Source organism: Calypte anna, chromosome 3, assembly GCF_003957555.1.
Source record: "Calypte anna isolate BGI_N300 chromosome 3, bCalAnn1_v1.p, whole genome shotgun sequence".
Classification (NCBI taxonomy): domain Eukaryota; kingdom Metazoa; phylum Chordata; class Aves; order Apodiformes; family Trochilidae; genus Calypte; species Calypte anna.
In genome coordinates this window covers 37233589-37256881 of record NC_044246.1, presented here as the reverse complement: position 1 = coordinate 37256881, position 23293 = coordinate 37233589, and the positions used below count along the sequence as shown (strand labels likewise).

The 23293-nt window shown below is 44.5% G+C and overlaps 1 protein-coding gene across 1 annotated transcript in view; it reads left to right on the top strand.

Annotated features, from left to right (window-relative positions):
- The window catches only part of ACSS1 (acyl-CoA synthetase short chain family member 1), a 34258-nt gene that overhangs the window by 5038 nt on the left and 5927 nt on the right, over positions 1–23293 (top strand). The window contains exons 3-10 of the mRNA XM_030447528.1: positions 9145–9344; positions 10553–10728; positions 13428–13580; positions 15269–15416; positions 15733–15870; positions 16451–16543; positions 20925–21037; positions 21931–22057. Of these exons, the coding sequence (XP_030303388.1) occupies positions 9145–9344; positions 10553–10728; positions 13428–13580; positions 15269–15416; positions 15733–15870; positions 16451–16543; positions 20925–21037; positions 21931–22057 (1148 nt within the window). The remainder of the gene's footprint in view (positions 1–9144; positions 9345–10552; positions 10729–13427; positions 13581–15268; positions 15417–15732; positions 15871–16450; positions 16544–20924; positions 21038–21930; positions 22058–23293) is intronic.

Here is a 23293-nt window from a genome sequence, read left to right as displayed (position 1 = left end):
AGGCATGTTATGATATAAATGTGTTATAACCAACTGGGTAGCTTGACTAAATGCTCTGAGGTTTGCTTTTGCCATTCTGGTGGTAGAAAAGGAGATGGAATCAAACATTTCTTCCAGAATGTGGGGTGCTGTATGTACTTTTACAACTCTCCTCATGTCCCAGGTGTGAAACTGGGGGTAGGTCAGAAGTGGGAATTGTGCTGGTAATTAACCTGAGAAGGAGAGTAGCCCATTAGATAGCACAGCCTCATTCAAAGCAATTCTAGTCTCCCGGTTAAACTGTGCTGCTTGAAATGTGCTGGGCTGCTCCAGACCCTCAAACCATCTACTTAGGATCTCTGGATCCTAACACCAACAGAACTGGGTGTGCCAAAACATATTTGGAAGAAAGCATATTTTTAGCCTGTGGATTTGTGATTGCTGTGGCTTGAAGACAAGTAGCCTGCATCTGAAAAATGAATCCTTCTTTGTGCAGCCTTACAAGGGTATGGTAACTAGCAGCCAGAAAGAAGAACACAGGTTGGTGACCATTATTTTAAAACTTCTGCTTGTATTTGAGAGCCATGTTTCTGTTGCTGCCTGAATTCTTGGTGAGATGTCATTGTATTTGAGTGACATAGTTTCGCAAGAGACTTTAGTCTTACGATATGGCAAAACATGTCACTTGGTTCTCTGCTTATCTCATTAAGTCAGGAATAGCTTTGTTGAAAATATTGAAATTTTAGGGGTGTGTACCCAAGGAGAGAATCAAAAGTTTTGCCTTTTCTGTGGTCTTTGGGCTATATTTTTAAAGGTTTTAAATGAGCAGTAGGGTTTTCCAAAATGTGTTGGCACTGACTTCCCTTTGAAGCTGAGCTTAGGTGAAAAAGTTTTGCAGTGGCATCTTGTTTTAGCTTGAAGTTTTGTGAGGGAAAGCATATCAGAAAAAGAGGTGGCCCAGAAGCTGTGATGCCAGTTGAGTAATTCTTTGAGAGCTTTCTGTAGCAAGGTGGTCTCTGCACTCTAGCTGCAGTTCAGGACAGTTCCAGCATAAAGAGGAAATGGGAGGGATGCTCAGAATCAGAAGAACCCAAACTTTGGTGTCTGTGGCAGAGGAGATGTGCCCTCTTCCTTAGAATCTGGATGTGCTGTTAATGGGACAGCAGCATTAGGAAGTGCAGTTGTGCATTAGGAAGGTAAAGACTAATTTGGCCCCTGCCTGATGGACCAGTGTTGTGGAAGGTCCTGGAATCTCAGCTGGGAGTTGTCCAGGGATTACATGCAGAGTATAAGGCACTGTTTTTTTGCATTATCTACTGTGGAAAGCTTTCTGCTTTGAGCCGCTTCTCCTTGTAGATAAGCCCTGGGTGGCACAAGGAAAGACAAGGCTGCTGACATGGGTGCTATCCCTTCTCTGTTGGGGGCAAGAAAAGAGCTGAGCGCTGGCCCCGTTCCCATCACAGCCTGAAAAGGAAGCAGACAGTTGTGCAGGAAAAGGGCTGGAACAGGCTTCCTCCTTCCCGAGGAAGGGAAGAGCCTTGATTAGCAGGGCCTCCTCCATGCATTGGCAAGAAAACACATGAGAAAGTACTGTCCCAGCCTGCTTATCCTTGGGATAAGTAAGAGCCTCCATTTGCCTCTGCTGCCCCACTTGCTGCCTAACCTGCAGCGAGCAGAGAGCTGGTGGGGCTGTGCTTTAAGTCAGTCTACATTCCTGTGCACGTGTCAACAAGGTGGGTTGTGTCTGTACAACTTAGTTAAGTGCTCTCCGCTAGGAAAGGAATTCAAACATCCCCTTATTGGCAAAGACAGAGCTTGAATGATAGTTGCTGCCCTTACTGGGTCATCTGCGATGATGTTTTTCACTGCCACATTTTGTCTTGTCTTTCCAGCTGGTGTAACTCAGCCTTTTGGGAAAATGAATTCTCTGGTCCCTCTTGTGCTTTTTTTCCCCTCTGGGTTTCATTTTTTTATCAAGAAAAAATTCAGCTAAGTTTCAAATTATCTGCAGTTCTGAATGGGAAGGCAGAAGGCTTTGGTTGTGGATTTTTGTTTTTTTACTGCTTTGTGACAGCAGGGCATGCAACCCTCCTGGGATTTGATGGCAGCAGTCAGCAAAGTGGGTACAGACCCTGCCAATCTGTTATCAAGAGATCTATGTGTCTGGAGTCTAAACCACCATAAAACCATTGATAGGGCAGGGGTAACGTAGCAGTTAACCTGCAGGAGTGTGCTGCTGCGAGCAGCCAGATGAATTGATTGGCAGAAGGGCTCAGCCCATCTGGGAGTGTTTTGTCCTGCTCTGTGTAAGTTGTCAGGGCCAAGGAGCTTTGAAACTTTGCAGAGGAATTCCCTGACGCATTGCTGAGCTCAGGTTATGAAGGACACTATATTAATCAAGTACCTTAAATAAGCAGACAGACTTGGTGCTCGGAGCTGCTGAGTTGCAGTTTGTGCAGGCTCAGCAACAAGAGAATGTTAAAGACAGCAGCTGAGGTTATGCCAAACCTCCCTGTCTGACATGAGGTTATTTATTCTCTGGTGTTCCCTTTTTTACCATGGTCTCCACAGTTTAGCCACCCGTGAGCCGCTGTTTCCTACGACTGCAGAATCTTGTGGACTTTGCCAAAGGGAGCTGTGTGAAGCAGTGGGCAGCAGTACTTATAGCTAACCTGATTTTCCAAAGGGTTTGCAGGCTGGGTCTTAACAGAAGGGTTTTAATTTATGAAGGAGCTCACTCTGGTGCAGAAAATATTGCAGGCAGAGGGAACTTTCAGAATGCAAAATACAAAGCAGGGGGAGGAAAGCAGAAGCCGAGAGACTTCTGGGTCCTAGGTAGCTTTTCCCAGGCAGGTGGGAAAGAAGTGGTTGGACATCTTCGTTGGCCACATCACATGCCTTTAACAAGCCAATGGATGGTTGTTCCTCAGCCTGAGCTGAAATGGTTGAAATTGTATTAGAGGTCACAGCAATGACTGCAGCAGGAGGTCATGTGAGTACTTGCAGGCTGTGCAATGCTGAAGGTGTTTTGCATTGACAGCAAACTCTTCCTTTTTTCCAGTGTTGGCTTTTTAAGTTGAAGTTGCAAGTAAATCTTGCCCAGGCTTCCAGCTTTTCCCATCCAAGGCAGCTCAGGGACTTTTCCCTCTCTCACCTGAGAATGGTCACAAGAGGGTTTCCTTGCCTTTCCTGCTTTGTCTGCAGAAAAGCTGGAGAACTGTGCTTGGCTTAGCAATTGAACCTGCAGCCAAAAAACCTCATGTTGAGCTTTATATTTTTCAGTTAATCTCACTTAAGTGGTACAAAATGTGGAGGTTTTGGTGCAAAAAGGAAACATATTTTCTCTATTCAATGAAAAGTGAAGGAAGTGGAGGCTTAAACTGAGGCACTGTCACAAAAGCTGCAGTGAGGGTGCAGTAGGTTTGTGTATTATTCTTACAGCCATAACACTGACCCAGGAAGAAGGGGTCGGGTGTGAATGTGTGTTGTGTCCCAGGGGACTTAAACCCACATCTCAAACGTCAGCGCCCGTGGTGCTGTTATTGCAGGTTCTGGAGTCAGGCTTTGAATTTGGCTGCTCCACAGTACTTCATGTAGAACAACAGCTAGAAGGTAAGATATGAGCGTGTTTGTCTCAGAGATACCCAGATCTACTTGTGTTTGGTGTTTGTTTTTTTTTTTTAAATAACCTGTTTGGGACATTTCATATGAATTTTTTAATAGTTTCAGCCTGATCCAAACTATGATTCCAGGAAATGAATTGGTCGCTGAAAGAAATACTCAATCCAAACATAGTACTGATGCAATAAAGACCATGGCTTGTGCTGAAAGTCCTGAACCAGCTCTGTCAAAGCCCATATACAGCATTGAATATATTAGGAAGATGTCTAGAAGCTCTTTGCAAGTAGCTGCTTCCTGAAGAAATTCTTGATGTGGTTTTTTTTTTTAATTTTGAATGTGAAAGGAACCATCTTCCTTTGTTTAGAAAACTTCAGGCTGTCTTGCTGTGGCAAAAGATAGCATCAGACTTCTTGGAAAAAAACATTTCTGCCCGGCATCCCTGAAATGTGTCAGAGAAATGCCAGGTGTCGGTTATGGGTTTAACAGCAGTCCGTCCAGACATTGAGTGATGGGCTTTGGAAACACAGGCACCACTGTATCTGGGGAGGGATCTGGAATAAATATGGTCTCATAGTTTCTGAACAGAGATGTTATGAAGATAGGGAGAGGAGTCCTGTGTTTATTATATTAAACAGAAGTACGGGGCTGAACAGTGATCTGCTGGCACTGCTGAGGGCACAGCTTTCAAGGTCTTGTGCTTAGAAGTGATGCTGTGATAGCCAAGGAGATGCCTGCATAACAGGTGATTAATTTCTAGTGTTAATGCTCAAAGTCTTGTTTACGGGCAAGATGAAAGCACGCCTTACATAGAGACAGCCAGGAGTTTATTCTTAGCATAGCTGAAACCTTAACATCCTAATCCTGTTAGTCAAGATCTAATTATTCCAGAAAAAGGAAGAAAGAGGACCTGTTGGTTACGCCAGCCCCACTTTTGTGCAGTGTCAGGTCCACATTCACTGGTCATTTGCAGTGTGGGGCTGTCAGTGTGGTTTTGGGTTGTACTGTGTAAATTCATATGAAACCCATGTACAGCAACTGTCTGTCCTCCTGCCTGCAGTACAATGAATGGTGTGGACTTTTCTGCATTTTCAGTTGAAAGGTAACATTTTCCAAAAGCAAGTCTAGAATCTCCTTGATGTGTCATAATTTTTAACCTTCCTTGCCTACCTTCATTAGTGCTCTTACTATTTCCCTGGCTTTCTTTGTTTTAAAAGCACATACTGTATATAATCTTCTCCCTTTTGCAAGCTGCCTCCCTCCAGGGTCCAACTGGTTGCTTGCACCCTGTTTGTCAGCTCCCCCTTCACATTCCCCTTGATACTTTACCCACTTTTATGATCTGCTTTTGCAGAGGATTTGTAGAGTGTTGCACCATGAACTGATTGGCAGTTTCTTGGCTTTCTCTGTTCAGAGGGGCTGGGAGCTTCCTTTTGTTGCAGCTCATTTCCTTCGCCTGCAACAGCTCTGCCGAGATCCTCCTCTTGCCTGCCTGGCTTGTGCTCAAGGAGCCGGATGCCTTGGGACCCTCTGTGTGCCTCGTCCATCTCCGGTGGTTGTTCTCACTGCCCCTGCTGTGTGTAGCACCCAGCTCTGCACTGTCTGCTTGGGCAGCTGCACTGAAATCCTTTGGAGTGCAGGCAGGTGGCAATGCTGTGAGCAGCACAGCAATCACCTGGGATTTGCCTTTCTGTCTGTTCTTGGGGTTTGCAGAAGCAGGGCACATCTGCTTTGAGCCCCTTAATCATCTTCTGTTCTTCACTGGCAAGGGTTGAACCCTTCCAGAGTAGATTTTTCACTCCAAGCCTTTGGTTCCTCTACTCTCCCTTTGTAGCCCCATGTTTCAGTGCAGGCAGAAGCTAAGGGAAGGTGCAGTCTTTTGCTCTGCCTCACTGGCTCCAAGGTGGCGGTGTCTAGATCTTTCCAGTGTTTGGTGTATGTTTTCAGTAGAGGTACCTTGCTGCCAACCCACCTCCTGGGTGTGGACAAGAGGCAGATCTTCCCCGTGCACAGCCTGCCAGCATCCAATGGCAGTGCCCCTGTGCTGAGGATGAGGCAGTGCTGGTATTGAGTCCAGAATTGCTCTACTAACCTTGTGTGATGGAGGGATCACAATGCCAAGCTTGGCAGCAATTGCAGGTGAGGAGAGGAATGACCTCCTGCTCGGTTCAGTCAGTGACCATGCAGGCTGCTCATTCTGTCCTCAGACGTATTCAGGTTAAGCAGTGGACATGTGTAACCTGCTGGCACGTACTAATTGCCTGCCCATTAGACAGCAAACTGTGTGTGAAGGATTGAGTGAGTCAAGGTAAGGATTTCCAGCACAGCATTTCTGCTGCTTCTCTTAAGCCACAGGGGGAAGCCTGAGTTGCTGCTGCAGGAACCAGAAGGCACACCTGATGCCCAGGGATTTGTCACTTTCTCTGTTGATGTTCTTGGCTTTACCTTCTCTTTGTCTTTTTGTCTGTTCCCTTATGTACTGCACTGCCAAGGGACCTCCAAGGGCTTCCTGTCTTGGCTTTTAGAACACAAAAGCAAAGTGAACAGATCCAGGGGTAAAGGTCCTTATTGTCTGTCAGCTTGCTCATGTTATCTCATGAAGCAAATGTTAAACTCAGGTTAATTATAAAAAAAAAAACCAAAATGATGAGAGCTTCTGCCATCACAGTCACTGAATCCTGAATAAGCAAGTGAACCATCTCAGAAAGAGTGCTGTAGCCAGAGCACTTTGGGCATTTCTGTTCAGGAGAAACAGGCTGCAGTTCTGAAATCACTTGTGTATTTTCCATTGCAGATAAGTGGATTTTATTTTGCTTTCTCACAACTGCCTCACTGGCACTTGTTTCATTTCCTGTGCTCTACAGCTGAGGAGAGTATAGTTTTCTTTTGGCTCTCTAATATTTATTCACATTGAGATTTTTCTCTAGTGCAGCATGAGATGAATTCTGGAACAGAGAACATGACCTTTTAGGACAAGGCACAAAAATAAACTTTGGGTGGGAATTAATTATTGCAGAGAGTTGGAGTCACTCAGTTTGTTAACTTAGTAAAAGTAGGCAAAATAACACATCTAACTGACTGTGAACTACTGTAGATAGCAGAAGTGTGCATAGTAAAGAAGAAGAGGTATTGAATGTTGTGCTTTAGCATTTAGGCTGGTGTCTAACTGCAAGAGATTAGGAGAAAATTCAGTGCAGGGAAAGCCACTCCATATCTGCTCTCTGCAGTCTCTCTGTGGGGGCGGCAGCGGTTGCTCCTGCCAGAAGCAGGCATTGAGTACATCTGGCTACCTCTCTGAGTCCTGGTGCTTCAGGAGGGATCTGTTTACTTGATGCTAAGGGAATGCTCTGAAAATAAACAATGCATTGCTGTGGCTGGGGTTTGGGACTCATTTTCCTTGGGTTCCAGAAGATGGCTGGGAAGTGGTATCTCTTCAGCTATCATTGTATCTGCTCTTGTACTTTTTCTATGGCTGTTTGAGGCACCAGCCCTTAGGGCCTGTTGTGGGAAGTGGTCTTGAAACACCTTTGTAGGCCCTGGAACAAAACCTCCTCTCTGAGAAGGGGATTTAGTAAGCAAAGGGCATCCAATCTGAATCTCCCTGAGCTGCCCAGTCTGGGTTATGACACTGTGTCCCGTTACTGCCCTCACAGTGCGGATGGAGTTTTATTATAAAGAAGTAAGATATCAAGTTATTCTCAGCCCGTGGTTTTGTAATGATGTTTCCAAAGTGGAGCACTTGGGCTTTCCCTGTTTTCAACTAGCATTGTTTAAAAACAAAACAAAACACATGCACACAAAAAGAAACAATTTTGGATGGACCAGAAATGCATTTCATCTTATTTGCAGTTTAGCCACCAGCTGAAAAGTGGTTTTGTTCATTTGTTTGTTTTTTCACAGCTAAGGCCAATTCTGTGTGATAAGGATATGTAGAGAGACAAGATAAACCAGGTGCCTCGAATTGCCAGTGAGTGGGTGTGAGTCCACCTGTGCCTGATTAGGACAGGCCCCTATTGGGCATGAGCAAGACCAGGGGGCCAATAAAGGTGGGACACACACCCACAGAAGGCACCTCAGTTCACTCTGGTGCGAGGCATGGAGAGGCCAGCAGCTCGTCGAGCCTCTGGAGCAAGAAAGGCTCTTCCCGCTACACTTCTACCCTGGAAGCGCTGTGTGGTGGCTGGAGTCCTGGAAGAGACCAGCAGCTCGTCGAGCTGCAGGAGCAAGAATGGCTCCTCCCGCTACAAGGATACACTGGCAGATTCACGCTTTACAGCTTATTACAGTATGCAGACCCCCACATTTCATTTATATGTTAGCAGTTTTTGGAATCCCTGGTGGCATAGCTTATAGACCCCTAAGCCTTCACAGAAGACATGTTGAAGATGAGTGTGTTAGGGAGTAGAAGATATCTGTCTCCTCAGTACTCGGTGAGCTTCTGAACCCAGAGGCCAGTTTTCATTCTTGACAGACTGTGAGTTTTCCCTGAGCTGATGGTTGGCACTAGCAAGGAGTGATTTGCTGCTGCCCATGAAGGTCACCTCCTTCCTTGGGATGACACTCCTCACCTAGGACAGTTATCTGTCTTCTTCTCAAAGCTTTTCCACTGCAGGAACAAAGACCTGTTCTGTTCATTACAGTATTGTGGTCCCAGTCATGCCTGCAATCATATTATCACCCCATGCAGCATCCCAGTAAGTGCACAGGCAAGTTCTTGCCCATGAACTACTTTTTTTGTTCCTTAGAGGAACATTTCTGCTATTAAGTGAGCACATTGCAGTAGTGAACCCTGTGAAAAGAGCCTTTATTCCTGTTCTGAGTGTTCCTGAGTTTCTCTGTGCAAGAGTGCCTGCAGTTTTACTGCAAGCAGGATCTCCATTCTGTGAGGCTGTTATGCTCTGTGGCACAGCAGAGTGAAGTGACAAGGGAGGAATTCAAGTTGGGGGTGATCTGGCTTTGATGAGTGCATTGTCAAATCTGCCACTCACAAAAGTGTTTTGGGACTTCTCTTTTTCTTCCTTATGCATACAAATGCATTGCTTACCCTTGCAAGTTAAAGAGAAGCTACTAGTTGTGAAGCACTTCCAGCAGTTCCCAAACATAAACATGCTTGTGAGTCTTTGAACAACAGCTTCCATTTCATCTTGTGATTATCCCATACATGTTCCCAGTAGCTTCTGACTGATCCTGGTCGGTAAAAAAGGCATTAAGGATGGTTAAATTGTGCACTGACTCCTGAAGGCAGCAGGGCAACCACTAGCTCACTGGTTGCTCTGCTCGCTCCAGAGCCTGGTAGCTCTGGGCAATGCCTGTGGCTCTCACTTGCTCATCCTTTGCAGCAAGCATGGCTCTCTGTCACTGTTCCCTTCTCTCCCCAGTGCAGGAGCAGTCTGGCTGTCACCAAACCCCAGGCCACCCTTCTTTAAGATACAGAAGCTGGTGTGCCCTGTACTGGTGAGGTGCATCACTCAGTTCAACTTCATCCTTTTTTTTTTCTTCTCTGCGTAAAACATGCAGTCTCATAACAGCGATGCTTCTGTGCCACAGGGAACTTCTGGATCTGACTTGCCGTCTTGCCAACACCCTGAAGAAATATGGGATACAGAAAGGGGACAAGGTGGCCATCTATATGTCTGTGTCTCCCTTGTCTGTGGCAGCCATGCTGGCTTGTGCCAGGATTGGTGCCATTCACACTGTGATCTTCGCTGGATTCAGTGCGGAGTCATTAGCTGGGAGGATCATGGACTGTAAGTAGGTGCAGACTGGGGAACAAACCCAAGACATTCCAATTCCTTTTTTTCTTGGCAGAAGGAGAAGAGGTTCATTCTGAGCTGCCAGGACAGTTCACTCTTCTTTTGCAAAGTACTGTGAAGAGCCTTTTCCTTAGTAGCAGATGCAGTATTCTCCAGTCTTAAAAAAATATAAATTGCTTAACATTCATTCTGTGTTGGATTACTGCCAGACAGCAGTGAAGCTGGAAGGAAAACAGTTTAGGAATGGGGCCTGATTTGTTCTTTTGCAGTATAATCACAGTGTTTCTTTGATGCTCCTGCACAGTTCTAATTCTGCAGTCTCAATTGTGATACTGTGATTTATGTATAGCACTGGAAGTGCTGTCAGCCTGCCCATCCTCTGTTAGCTGTGTACCAAGAAGCAGAGCTGTTCTTAGCCCAAAGCACTTGGAGTGTGATTAGGTAAAAAGTAATGCTAAAAATACCAGTGAAATAACAAAATAGCAAGTGGCTCTTGTCCTAGCAGTCACATCAGTTTCTCTATGGCTACTGTGAGGGAGTAAGTCTTAAAACAATTTTCATGCTGTAAGACTTCTTAGTCTTGTTTTTCAGTACTGCTCAGTTTGCAATGGACACTTATGCTCAGCCCTAGAGAAGGGATGAGGGAGGGGAAAGGTGCCTGTTCACCAAGGTCATAAGAAGTCTTGCATTGATATCAGTGTGTGGACTGTGTGGCTAAAGCAGCAGTATTCACTATAACACAAGTTGCTGGGAAGAAACTGTTCTGCATGTTGGGTTTGCTAGGCAGAAAGGGAGGGATTTGCATTGCAGGGAGTGATACCTAGACACTGGGAATGATGTTTCTGATGTTCATGGTAGACGCTGGAGTAGATTGGTAGGAAGAGGGTAGAATAGCTACCACTGGAGTGTTTTAGGAAAATTGGACTGATAGCTGTCAGAAGTGGTTTAGCTGGAGTGGGCCCTACCTTAGGGTGGGAAGGTGGACTAGGTAGCTCATGGAAGGTTCAACTACTCCTAAACTCTCTGGCTCCTGGGTTTTGGAGTGCTTTTATCAGTGTCACTGGCTGTTTTTGACTGATAGAAATTCCAAATATTTGTCACACATGTTATCCTATACTTCATCTCCAAAAGTGATAAAAGCAGGGTGCACATCCTAGCCTGGAAGACAAGCTGCTATGCCTGCTACATCTTTCTCTTTTTAGCTGGATGCAAAGCAGTTATCACCTACAACCAAGGAGTAAGGGGTGGCCGAATCATAGAGCTGAAGACTACTGTGGATGAAGCTGTGAAGAACTGTCCAAGCATCAAACATGTCTTTGTGGCGCAGAGGACAGATAACAAAGTCCAGATGGGTGACCGTGATATTCCCCTTGAGGAGGTACATTGGTGTTGGTAAACCTTGCCTGTTTTCCATGATGTTACTTGAAATATGTTATGGTTACTGTGCTGGAGGAGAGAAATATGGTGCACTAAGAGACGAGCTAACAGGGACATCTTTGAGAGATCCCATGCAGGGCTGTTCAGAACACATGCATGAGAGTCCTGCTAAATGTGTAGGTCATGCATACACTGGTATTTGCCGTTGGTCTTTGATCTGCTATGGGCTGTCCTGGGGATTTGCAGCCAAGGAAGATCAGGCAGTCTCCATACTTTCCTTGCATTGGTGTGCTGAGCTAAAAGCCTATGAACCAGCTGCTGCACTCCTGGTTGGCACATTAGTGTGTAGCAACAACAGACCAGTGATGACAGCCTCTATTCTGCCTCTGGAGCAGCTTTTCAGTGTGTGCTGCTCTTCCCATGCTGCCACAGTACCCTGATGGGCTAATGGATACAGCTACGTTGCAGTGACAGCTTCTGTACATCCCGGCAGTCACCCAGCTCTGCAGATACCCACTGGCAGTCTCAACAACTCCTTTTAGGTCCGAGTGTTGGCTGGATTATCTTTCTCTCCATCTGTGCCTTTTGGACCCAAGATCTGCAGATGAAAAAGAGATGCCCCTTAGAGCATCTGTTTTTTCATCCTCGTTCTGACTGGTTGTATTTACACTCTGCTAGGACTGGGAGTTGAAGCAGCTCAAGTTATGTTTGATTCATCTCAGCAAGGGCAGGGGGTATGCTGCTCCATTGTCTTGCAAACAGTGCTGAGATATAAGGAATCATTGTTTCCTGAGACCCAGAATACACTGATACCACTGCTGTTATTATGCTGCATTCAGACACACTCTTATGGCTTGTCATACGCACTTTCAGCCTCAATACTGTTGAGAGGCAAAGCAGAAATAATCAAGTTACTGGAATGGCTCAGTATAGCCTAGGGACAGTGTTGTTGGTTACCCCATGATGGGAGGATGGTGATGGCTTTGGGATATATAGAACCTGTGCTTCCTGGGGAGAAAACAGCAGTTGTTTTAATGTTTTCAGCTGGTACACATGGTACCAGTACAGAAGTACTTTTATCAGTTTGCTGGCAGCAGTAAACAGAAGCTGCTCATTGTAGTAACGCCTGGAAATCGCCAGTGTGCAGTCAAGGTAATTACTCAGGAGGCCCTGTGCTGGTCACACGAGATAGGAGCGACTACTACAGTTAAATTAAACAGGGAAGGCAGGTTTTATTTGGAAATTGTCTTACTTCTTCTTACTCCACAAAGCACATTCTGACCATTTTCCTTAGTCTGCAAACAGCCTGAGACACTTTGGTGATGTGAGAGCTGAGATCAGCCCATTGTCAGTTGTAGGGTCTGAAACATAATAAGGATTAAACCATTAATGCTGAACTGTCATTATGAATTTTTACTGCATTTGTGCTTTCCAGCTCTTGTGCAATGTCTTATTGCAAAATTTAAGCTCATGTTGTAATGGAGCATATGAAAACTCTATCTTTGTTTCAAAAATGGGAACGCATCTTAAATTGGTAGTGCTGAAATGCCACAATAAATACCTGAGATGAGCAGGAATGCTGTAAGTCAGAAGATAAGAATTACATCTCACCATATCAACTCTTCATATTTTATTGGGGTTTTTTTACCAACTGTTTTAAACAGCTAGACCTGCTGTGGTAGTTTCCACTTGTAAATGCAGCATCTCTACAGTGCATACTTGTAAAAAGGCAGTACCTAGAAATCCCTTCAAAGAACCAGCTAATAACCCTTGTAGAAATCATTATTCTTTTTGGGCAGCTCAGAGCTGGAGAGAAGGAAGCCACCTGTGCTTTTGTTACAGCCATATGTCGAGCATCTGGATCGCACAGGGATTATTGCAACTTTGTATATGGATAAGAAAAATCTTCAGCCTTTTTCTAAAAATTCTGCAGTCTGGGCGGGCAAGTGTTCTGCTGTTGCTGCAAGGGGTATTGAGCACAAGCATCTCTTTTAAAGCACATTACTTCCCTTTCTTCTGCTGGACTGGGCACACAAGCTGGACAAAAAGTTTGCTCTGACCTAGTAGGACAGCATCCTTCCCTCCCTTGAGTCTGACCATAGGGATTGAGGAGAGGATCTCACCCATGGAGCTAAACAGTGGAGTATGAGGAGGGTGACAGAGGCAGGGAAGCACTTGCCTTCTAATGTGTAGAAGCAGTTAGCTGGAGGATTAAATGGGCAGCACAGTTATCCACTGCTGTGGTCAGGGAAGGGAGATGCTTAATGGTAGCACTGCATTTTTAAAACAAAAAAGGGAAGATCCCGAACTTTATCTAGTCAGCAGTGCTGTTGTGTGTCAAGTGTGGTTCATGTTTGCAGTCACACTTTGGTTTTCTACCAGCTTCTATAAGGCTTGAAATGCAAGCTGTCATGTACCATTTTTTTCTGGAAATGATATTTTATTTGGCCAATTCCCCTTGACTTCTGTGCTTCGTAGAGGTCTTGGTGGAAATGCTGGGTGCTATGTGTCCACAGGAATCTTTCCCCCAGCTGAGCACGTATAGCCAATGAGACATCCTCATTGTTTATTGTTGAATGTTTATGAAGGAGCAACAGCAATGGTTGTCTCTGGAAACTGCTGTTGTGCTTATAGATGAGAATGGGTAGGCTCCATATAGACGAAGTCTTCCTGTCATTACCACCTTTTTTTTTTCCTCAGGAGATGGCCAAGGAAGCTTCTGTGTGCACTCCAGAGAGCATGGACAGCGAAGACATGCTTTTCATGCTGTACACCTCTGGCAGCACTGGGAAACCCAAAGGAATTGTTCACACCCAGGCTGGATACCTGCTGTACGCTGCTATGACGCACAAGGTAACTCAGCTGCATCCCCTGGAAAAGGTTCGCTTACCTTCCAACAGTACTAATGAGAGGGACTTTGAATGGTGAGGGGTGCTGTATTCTGTGTTTGCTGCTCAACTGGCTTATTGGGTGGAAAAAAATTGAAAAATGTCTGAGAATATGTAATTAATCTTTGGGATTTAGTTTTGGGGAATGTGATACTATGCAAATCAGAGCCTAGAGATTTGAAAGGAAGTAAACTGCAGTGCTGCTACTTCTGGATGTAAAATGTGCTAGCATTGCAGTCCAGAATTTGTTGGCATTAAAGTGATGCAGCTGAGGAGATTCTGGTATCTTACTGGTATTGGTGATGTAGATCTTACTCTACTATTTTGCAGGTTTTTTTATTTCAGAGAAGGTCTGGACTCTTAAACCAGCCTCTTTGCATGGCACTTGTCTGAAGATCTACTTTCATGTTCTGTGGTTGCACTTTTGTGTTTCTTTTCTATATGATCTAGGATAAATGTTTTAAACCCTTTCCTCATGCCAGTAAGAAAAAGTGAAGGCACTGCTTCTTAAAGCTTATAGTTTGAGTTCTGCATATGAAAAGGTAACTGAAGTGTGGAAAAGACTGCAGTGAAAGAGCTCCACCTGGCTTTAGTGGTACCACCACCCTCTTAGTAATCACACGATTCAGGCAGAGTTTTTCTTTCTTTAGGCTGACACAGTCGAATTTTTAGAAGACTTAAATATGCAAATGTCAGACTTCTCTGCATGAGCAGTATTGTTATGTTGGATTTTCTAAGTGACAGCTGAATCTCCAAGATATCTTCGGTAGGTCCTGCACCCTGTTGCAGACATGCTGGGAAGGCACTGTATGCAGCTGCAGTGCTTCTAGAGGTACTTTAGAGCCTGGGAGGGAAAGTCGCTTGAAAAAGTAAGGTGAGAATTGTCTCTTCTAGCTAGAGGGGTTAGCTGATCTGCGTGGCCTCTGTTGATTTTGCACACTAATGTGTGATACTTTGTCACACACGCAATGGAGTTTTCTTCTGGTTTTGATCCACCTTCTTTCATTTAAAATATAAAGATGACTCTGTCTGATAAGTCAGGACCTCTTCAGCATACAGAAGTTAGGTTTGCTATGGGAAGCATTTTCCATAACCAAGATAATGAATTCTTCAAGAATTTTATCTTGAATTCAGTGAGCAGGGGGAGGGTAGCATCTGGAAACTGGTGTACAGGTAGAGAATCTGAGCAGCTAAGAACATTTCTCAGAAAATGTTTCATGGGCACTTATCAGCTTCTCCATCTTTCTCATGGAAACCTGTTGATATTGGTGGAGGCTTTGAGCTTCCAAGGCCTACAGCTTCCCTGCTGTTTAGGGTCAGTTCAGGTCTTCCATGTGGACTGCCTGGAGTAGGAAATATTAGTTATCCAGGGCTCTGGGCTTTGCTAGTAGCTCTGTTACTCCAATCTGAGCAGCTGCTGGTACAGCTGTGCTCTCTGTAAGTCTGCAAAATCAGACAGGGGTCTAGAAGCCTTGGTACTGGTGCCTTTGACTTGCTTCCTCACCTTGGGCTGGCCTTTGTGCTACTCTGTCCTACATGCCTGGCTCCTCTTGCCCTGTGCACTCTCTGGCTCCCATTTGGATGTCCAGTCCAGCACCTTACTCTTTGCGCCTGCCAACAGAATGTCAGCTGGCCTTACATTTATCTTTGCAGTATGTATTTGACTACCAGCAAGGCGATGTTTTTGGCTGTGTGGCTGACATTGGCTGGATCACGGGACATAGCTATGTTGTGTATGGACCACTCTGCAATGGAGCCACCTCTGTCCTGTTTGAAAGCACTCCAGTGTATCCCGACCCAGGTGAGGAAGTGCTGGGGAAAGGCTTGGATAGACATGGCAGTGTGACAAAGGAGATTTAGAAGCCTTTCCAGTGTGAACTTCCTGCTTGGGGGGTGTGACCTTCCTGCTCGGGGGAGGTAAGCTCCCTTTTTTGGAACATGTGAATGACATTCAGGGGCACCTCTGCATCCAGGCTGAAAAGAAAAAATGTTGCCATTGGTTTTGCTGTGTACTCACCATAGTCACAGCTCTGCTTTGGCTTTTAGCCTTCCTGTTGGACATTAACAGCTGTTACGTCAGTGCTAGGCAGATAAAAAGCCTGTTTGTGATTCTGCAGGTCGTTACTGGGAAGTAGTACAAAGGTTGAAAATTAATCAGTTTTATGGAGCACCTACAGCTATACGCTTGCTACTGAATTATGGTGAAGAGTGGGTGAAGAAATATGACAGATCTTCCTTGAAGACCTTGGGGTCAGGTAAGGGTCATGAAATCTTCATCTGAAAAAGGCAGAGGATTCTGGCTGGTGAAATGAGTGTACCAGAGATGCTCTGCTGACCAGGTGGGATGTGGTTAAAAATAGATGATAAAGCAGGCTTCTTGTTTAGCTTTTCAGATGTTTTATCAGGAGAAGGGGAAATAAACTTAAGTTGGGGCCATGAACCTTAGTGTGATTGCCTATTCCCTAGCTTATTTTGCAGGATCACATTCTTCGCTCAAGATATTTATACAATGGTAAATGATACAACTTTGAATTGTACTGGCATAGGTAACCCAAGCAGAATTTTCCTGCATTATTTTAGGATTCTAGACATTCTTATACATGACCTGCATTGATAGGTTACTTCCAGTGTTTTTATTGATTGCCTTTTAGTCTTTCCAGAAAGACCCAGTCCTCAGTTATATGAGTGCATTGCAGTCCTTTGCACATCCCAGCAAAAATGCTGTAATCATTCTCCTTAAAGATCATGCATTCAGCATGTTGTACACAAAAAGAAAAATGAACTGCCTGCAATCCCTCTGAGTCTGAGGCTGCTTCATTTCTTCTTTTGGTCTAGTGGGAGAGCCCATCAACAACGAAGCTTGGCAGTGGTTTTACCACGTGGTGGGAGAAGGTCGCTGCACCCTTGTGGACACATGGTGGCAGACAGGTAAAAGGCATCCTCGGGGAGCATGGATGGCCTTGACAGGTTGCTGGTGGATGGAGAAGAATTAATACATTTCAATTCAATCCAATGAGACTGTTGAAAAACCCTGTCCTGGCATTTTGATCAGCTTGTGAAGGTCACTGGAGAGTTTCAGCACATAATGCAGCAGCATACTAGTGTTGGTTATTTCCTTTTCTCCTCTATATGCTCTTTGATATTTTTAATGCCAGAAAATCTCAATTGGCTCTAGAAACAAAAGGCACAGATTGACTTTCTGGGCAGAGCTGGGAGTAGGCAGCTTGAACTGGAATCCCCACTTAAAATTATTTATCCAACTGTGCTGGCCCTGATATGATCTTATGAAGAGGCATTTATAGCACCATATAGCCACAATCTGTACTTAGGTACACTTTGCTTCACGTTCTGGAAACCATCAGAGAGGGATGGAAATCAGAGCTGCCTGATCAAATGGATCTAGTGCATCTAGCCAACTGGAAAGGAAGGGAGTGAAGGGCATGGCCATGCATCAGGTATGTAAGGGACAGTGGCCATCACCCAGCAGGGCTGCCTGGGAGCTACTCTCCTATGCTGTAGTTGCTTTTACCCTGGACCTTGAATGCCTCAGAAAGGAGTTCACTTCTGTTTTGGCAACATGCTTGTCCCAGCTATGTACATCAGTTAATGCTTGCTTTCCATTTACAACCTGCTGGACATGGTGTCTGGCTCTCATAGATCCCAGTCCAGTTGGAGCAGAGCTGGTCCCTGCTTCCTGGGCTGTGCTGCCTGGTGGGGTCCTGTGCTTGAAGGAGTCCTGCAGCTTCTTCCCAGTCCCTTCCTCCACATCTGTTCCTCTCTTCTGTGCACGAAAAGAAGAGTTGCTAAAGGTGTCTTGCAATATGTGCCTCTTAAGTCGTGAACTACAGTTTGTCACAGAGCCATGGACTTAAATGTTGCAGCACAGCTGCTGATATTCTGCCTTTGCTGAAAAAGAAGTCATGCATACTCTTTAAATTTCTAGCTGCCTTTGGACAAAAGATTCTTTCCCTTTCCATTCAAGCTGCTCCTGATATCAACCTTATTCCTGCTAGCAGGCATTCTCTTCAGGATCCCTGTGGGCCATCTCGATGTGATGAATTAGCTTCTGGCACATAACCAAGTTCCATTTAATTCAGACCAGACTTGCAGACTCTATTTTCAGGTTTGAAGTAAAATAGCCTCAGAATTCAGAGCAGTGTTAACTACAATCTGTTTCAGTTACTGATCTCTTAAACTGGATTCTCAGATGCTGAGCAGAAGGAAAGGTGGCTGGCTATGTGCTATAGGCTTTCCACTTCACTGCTCTGAAATAAAACCCTGTGGAGAAGCATTTGATTACCTATGGAGTTGAGAAGAATCTTTTTTGCCCTAATGTGGTTTTGTTTGTTTATCATCTGTTAAATGGTGCATGCTTCTACTTTATCTGAAGCACAGGGTTAGATGGTATATTAAGCTGTATTTCTCCTGGGTTTTTGGAGCAACGACTGTCAGGTGAAAGGTAACAAAACATTTGCTGGACAGTCTGTAGGTGCAGAGTGCTTGATCTTGCCTTCAACTAGGCATCATTTTGCAGGTAAACAGTTATCAGCTCCTGGAAGAATAACAAGTATTTAGGAAAGTGATTTTGTTAGAAAGTAGAATCAGACTTTCTCCACAGTTAATTCCTTTCTCCATAGCCAAAATAATTTTGGGAACATCATATAAGCCATTTGAATGTAAAGGGAGTGTGGAAAGAGGTCATAGAAAATTCTGATGGGTGCTGGTTGTGGTCCCGCTGTGTCACCTCTCATATACAGCTTCAATATAGCTTGTTAATTGTACTGTTCTATGCAGTGTACTCTGTGGTATGCTGCTCTCCAAAGCAGCAACGTGTTGCCAAGCTAATAAAGCTTGTTAGGCATAAAGATCAGCACATGGGGAGTTAAGGATCCACGTGAAGTCTTTGGATGAGCAAATGAGCGAGACAGCAATTATGAGAAGCAATTTAAGTAGTGTGGTATGTGTGGATGAGAGAGATTAAAAATTCCTGTCTCTTAGTGTTAAAATATTAGGTAGTGCTGTACTGTGATTGACAGTAAGAGAATCAAAGTTGTGTTTGAGTTTCAGGTGTAGTTCTTCACAGTGCAGAAGAGACACCAGGTATTTTTACTTTTTTAAAAAAAGTACAGCTGTTGTATGCATCTGTGAACAAAAGCTGGCTTTGAAAAACATGTCTGAATAGGGCCTGGAAGCTTTTGTTATTGGCATCATTGTCTAGTGATTTAGTCTGGGCCAATGGTTCTGAGGTAAAATCCCTCCAGAGAAGTCTGTCCAGTCTGTTTGTGGTGGTGAAGACAACAGTGACAGAGAGAACAGGCTCCACCTTGCTGCCAGAGGTGACTTACCCATGGCAGAGCAGAGTCTGCTTTAACTCATCACCCTCCCTGTTTAGATTCTGCTGCCTATACTTAAGCCCTGCTGCCTAAGCCCTATGCTTAAAGGCTGGGTGGATTTGCACTATGGTGACAGCATGGGCACAAGTAATGTGGAAGCAAGGCTTTTCTTCTGCCACCTCTGCCTTTAAAGAGACAGACTTGGCAAGGTAGAGCCTATAAGCCTTGCTAGCTGTCATCTCTTGGTGGCTAAAATTGGTACTTTTAAACAAGTTTAAAATAGGTCTATCATGCAAATAATTTTTCAAACAGCCTTGCCATCATACAGCTAGCTCTGAAATGTGACTTTCCTGCTTTATGTGCAGCTGGCTGAATGATGTGTAGGATGTGGAAAAACCCATGTTGAAACACAGCTTGCAGTGTCCAGAATGCATAATGGCTTTGAAAGAGCAACCATCAGTTTAATCAGGTTCCCTGCTCTGATGTAGATTTTGTCTGTGAACATAGAACAGCAGGTGTCTGGGGTGCTTTTTTCCTTTTTCTGAAGAAAATAAAGATGACCCTTTAAAGTAAAACAAAAACATGTGAAGTGGATGCATGCCCATCAATGAATTGTGAGATAATTTAGTGTGTAGGCCACATCTGATACTATTTCCAGCAGGTCTGAAGCTTAAGGTTCCTCAAAGAAACCCTTCTTCATAGCAATGTCAGCACAGCTGGATGCAAATTCAGAGTCAAATTCAACCTTTCCAACTCCTGGTTTCAGTTTTCACAACCTCAGCAAAGCCAGGAGAGGAGTGCATTCTCTGAGTGGCAGAATATATAGAGAGCTGCATTTTTAAAATCCAGATGCTCCTTTGTTTGTTTCTCTCCAGTGTTTCTGAATTACTTTTAGAATAGAAAATATCTGATTAAGGTTGGAATTTGATTTAGTGTTCAGCCCAGTCAGAATAAAAAAGGATTATTAAAAGATACAATTTTTAATGTAAGATAAGCTCAGACTGCCTGTAAGGAGTGGGTTAATCTCACACTCTGTAATATTAGTTATTCAGGCTTCAGAAGTGCTTTTCACGCTATCCTTAGACAGCTGTAAAAATAGCAACAGGAGGTAAATCCTCTGACATGCTTATACTTTGGCTGTAAAATCACTTCTGGGGTAGGAAATGGGGCTGGTGAATACTGACCCTGCCACCAGGCAGCCTTGTTAGTGTGAGAAGGACCTGCAAAAAAATTGAGTAAGCATTAGAGCTGCCTGTGTTTGTTGCTGGTTGGTAGCTGGAGGAATGGGTTAATCTGTAAGCTGGCTTTTAAGGCCATTTGTGGGTAATAAAGTGTGTGGGCTGAATCAATGGGGTCTTCACTGTGCCTGTTTGATTTGTCCCAGGGATGGGGCTGTGGGAGGGCTGTTGAACACACATGTCATGACTGCTGCTGCAGGGTCCATGGGCTGCCTGGTGGAAAGCCAGCTGCTGCAGGACCACATACTGCCTTCGGAGAGCTAAGTTGGATGTCAGTGATTCTGCTGTTCTGGGGCATGGCAAGCTGCTCTTCTGAGGCAGCTGTTTGGCTACACTCTGTGGTTTGTAACCAGTGTACACAGATGGCAGTGATTTTTACAGCCAGTACTGAATGAGGCACCAGACAAAGAGGGAATAGGAGTAGCTCTTGATCTGAGCTCACCAGTGGGGGTGCTTCTGCAGCTCTCTGCTTTCTACCTGCAACAATGTCCCCTGTAGACAGAACTGGCACTGCTGGTGTCATCTTAGCTTACCAGATGTTTTTCTATGTTTTAAGTCTTTCTTGCATTCAGAGAGTTCTTGGTTTACCAGGTCTGTGCTGCTTTCAGATGACTGTGCTACTTGGTATTGCTTAATTTCTTTCCAGTGGCTTCTCTTCTTTACCTGTGAAGAGCTGGCACTTGCTTTCATCCAGCAGTGGATGGACCCCACATATTTTGTTTCTCATTATTTTTCCAGAAACTGGTGGCATCTGCATTGCCCCACGACCTTCAGAGGAGAAAGCTGAGATTGTTCCGGCTATGGCTATGAGACCTTTCTTTGGGATTGTGCCAGTGCTTATGGATGAGAATGTGAGTTGAATCTGCTGGGTGCCCACAAAAGAAGCTGGTGTTTGTTTCTGCCTTAATTGCCTTTCTTTTGGTAGTGGAATAGGATCTGGAAGGATGCTTCTTCCTTCATTAAAATGCTAGGATAGATGAACAATTTATATATTGAGCATATTTCAAAAATCTATACAGATTGCCACCTGGGCGTTGCAGGCTGTCTTCAAATCTTCTAGAGAAGTGTTTGCAGTTTCAGCACCACTTTTATGGTCTTGACACTGCTTCTGATTAAGAGCTGCTGAGTCCATATATGTGAGCATCTAGAAGTCACACAGTCCCGGGATACCAGGGAGCTGAACAGGTGGAGCAGCGCATGCAGCGTCCAGTGACATGGCAAGACTGGAGTAGCCTGCTGGAGTTTTCCAAGGGAAATGCAAGGCCTGAGGCCCTGCGGCTGTGTGTGTCTATGAGAAAACTGGTGCTGGTCTCTGATGCTACATGGAGCGGTCCCTATCTGCACAATTAAACAGTAAATTATGGAATCTCCTCTGTGTACGGTTTCATAAGAGAGGTTAAGAAAAGTGAAAATGGAAGTGGAAGGCAGAGGTCCTGGCATTTCCTGCTAGCCTCATCCCAGACATCTTCTGGCAGCTGAGCACATCTTTGCTGTCACCTTTGCTAGCATTTCCCTCCAGAGAATCACAGGACTCACATTTAGCCTTATCTGCTTTGCTGCTGATACAGACATGATGTAGACAGTGTGTAGCAGGTCTGTGAGTGGATTAATTTTCTCCACTTGTGGGTCTTCACTGACAGTCTGCAGAGACCAAGAGGGTGACTCTTGTCTGATAAATGACACTAAAGCCCTTACTATTCCTCTTTTGTTCACCTGATCATCTTTCTTGTCCTTGAACCTGCAGGGAAAGGTTATAGAGGGAAATGATGTATCTGGTGCACTTTGCATTGCCCAGCCATGGCCTGGCATGGCAAAAACTATCTATGGAGATGACCAGAGATTTGTTGATGCCTATTTCAAAGCTTACCCAGGTAAGGAAGGTGCCAAGGGAAGGCAGTTTGCACGCAGTATAAGCACACTGAATGTTTTCAGCTGCACGCACTTTGTGATATTTCTGTACCAGCCAAATCTTGGCCTTTCTAGCTGTCAAAAAGGAATGTATTTCCTAAAAAATTTTAATGCTCAGTCTTGGAAATGTGCATATTGGATGGAAAAGTACCCCCTGCATCACTGAATCTCGCCCTTGCTTTCGCAGTCTGTGTTGTCCTTACTTTTTAAAGCATAGTCAAGTTGTATTTGGCAAGAAGTTAGAAGTGGCAGGGAAACATATTTTATAGAAATGGGATGAGAGCACTGTCTGCAGTCCAGGGAGCAAATGAAAACAATATGAAAGCTAAATGGTAGACAAGAGACAATCCTGGAAGTTCTACAAAATAAGAATAGAAGAATAGAAGACTGATAGAAGAAATTGAATGGGTCCATAGTCCCTTATTACTCACTACAAGTATCTGACATCTTGTTGATAATTATTTGATAGTTCTTTAATTGATTTTGAAGGGCAGGAGGCATGACTTTAAGTCTGTGACTTAGCCCATAACGAATCTTGGCAAGAGCCACCTTCAGATTTCACAGCACTAGCTGTGTTTTCCTGCTCCTAAGTGCCACAGGAACAATGCAGATACAGACATAGCTTTAATGTAGAACCAGCAAAATCTGTGTCACTGTGCATCCTCAGTGATACTGAAGTTTTCTGGAACCACTGGGTCTTTTTCAGTTTCCACCAAATGTTTTAGACCCTCCAGATGCCATGCTTATCATGGTTGGGGTTTTTTCAGCAAATCTGATAGCAGTGTTATTGCCATGCTGGAAGAGGGACTGTTATCTGTGATCTCTATTTTTGTTAACCAGAAGGGAAAATGGCTTTTCATCCATCCCAATGTAAGTGATTAAAAAAATTGACAGTGTTCTCATGGACAAAATGTAATAGAACTGTAATAAAACTTAGGAGGCTCTGCGAGCTGCCTGACCCTCCCCCCCCCCACCCTACTTAGAGGACAGTCTGTTCTGCATCAGTATCATAGAATCATAGAATGTCTTAGGTTGTCCTTAAAAGACAACCTTTCTGCCATGAGTAGGGATGCCTCTCATCTAGACAAGATTGCTCACGGCTCACCCAACCTGGTCTTGAACACTTCCGTAGAGGGGGCATCCACAGCTTCTCTGGGCAATCTGTTCCAGAGTTTCACCACCCTGTACTAAAGAACTTT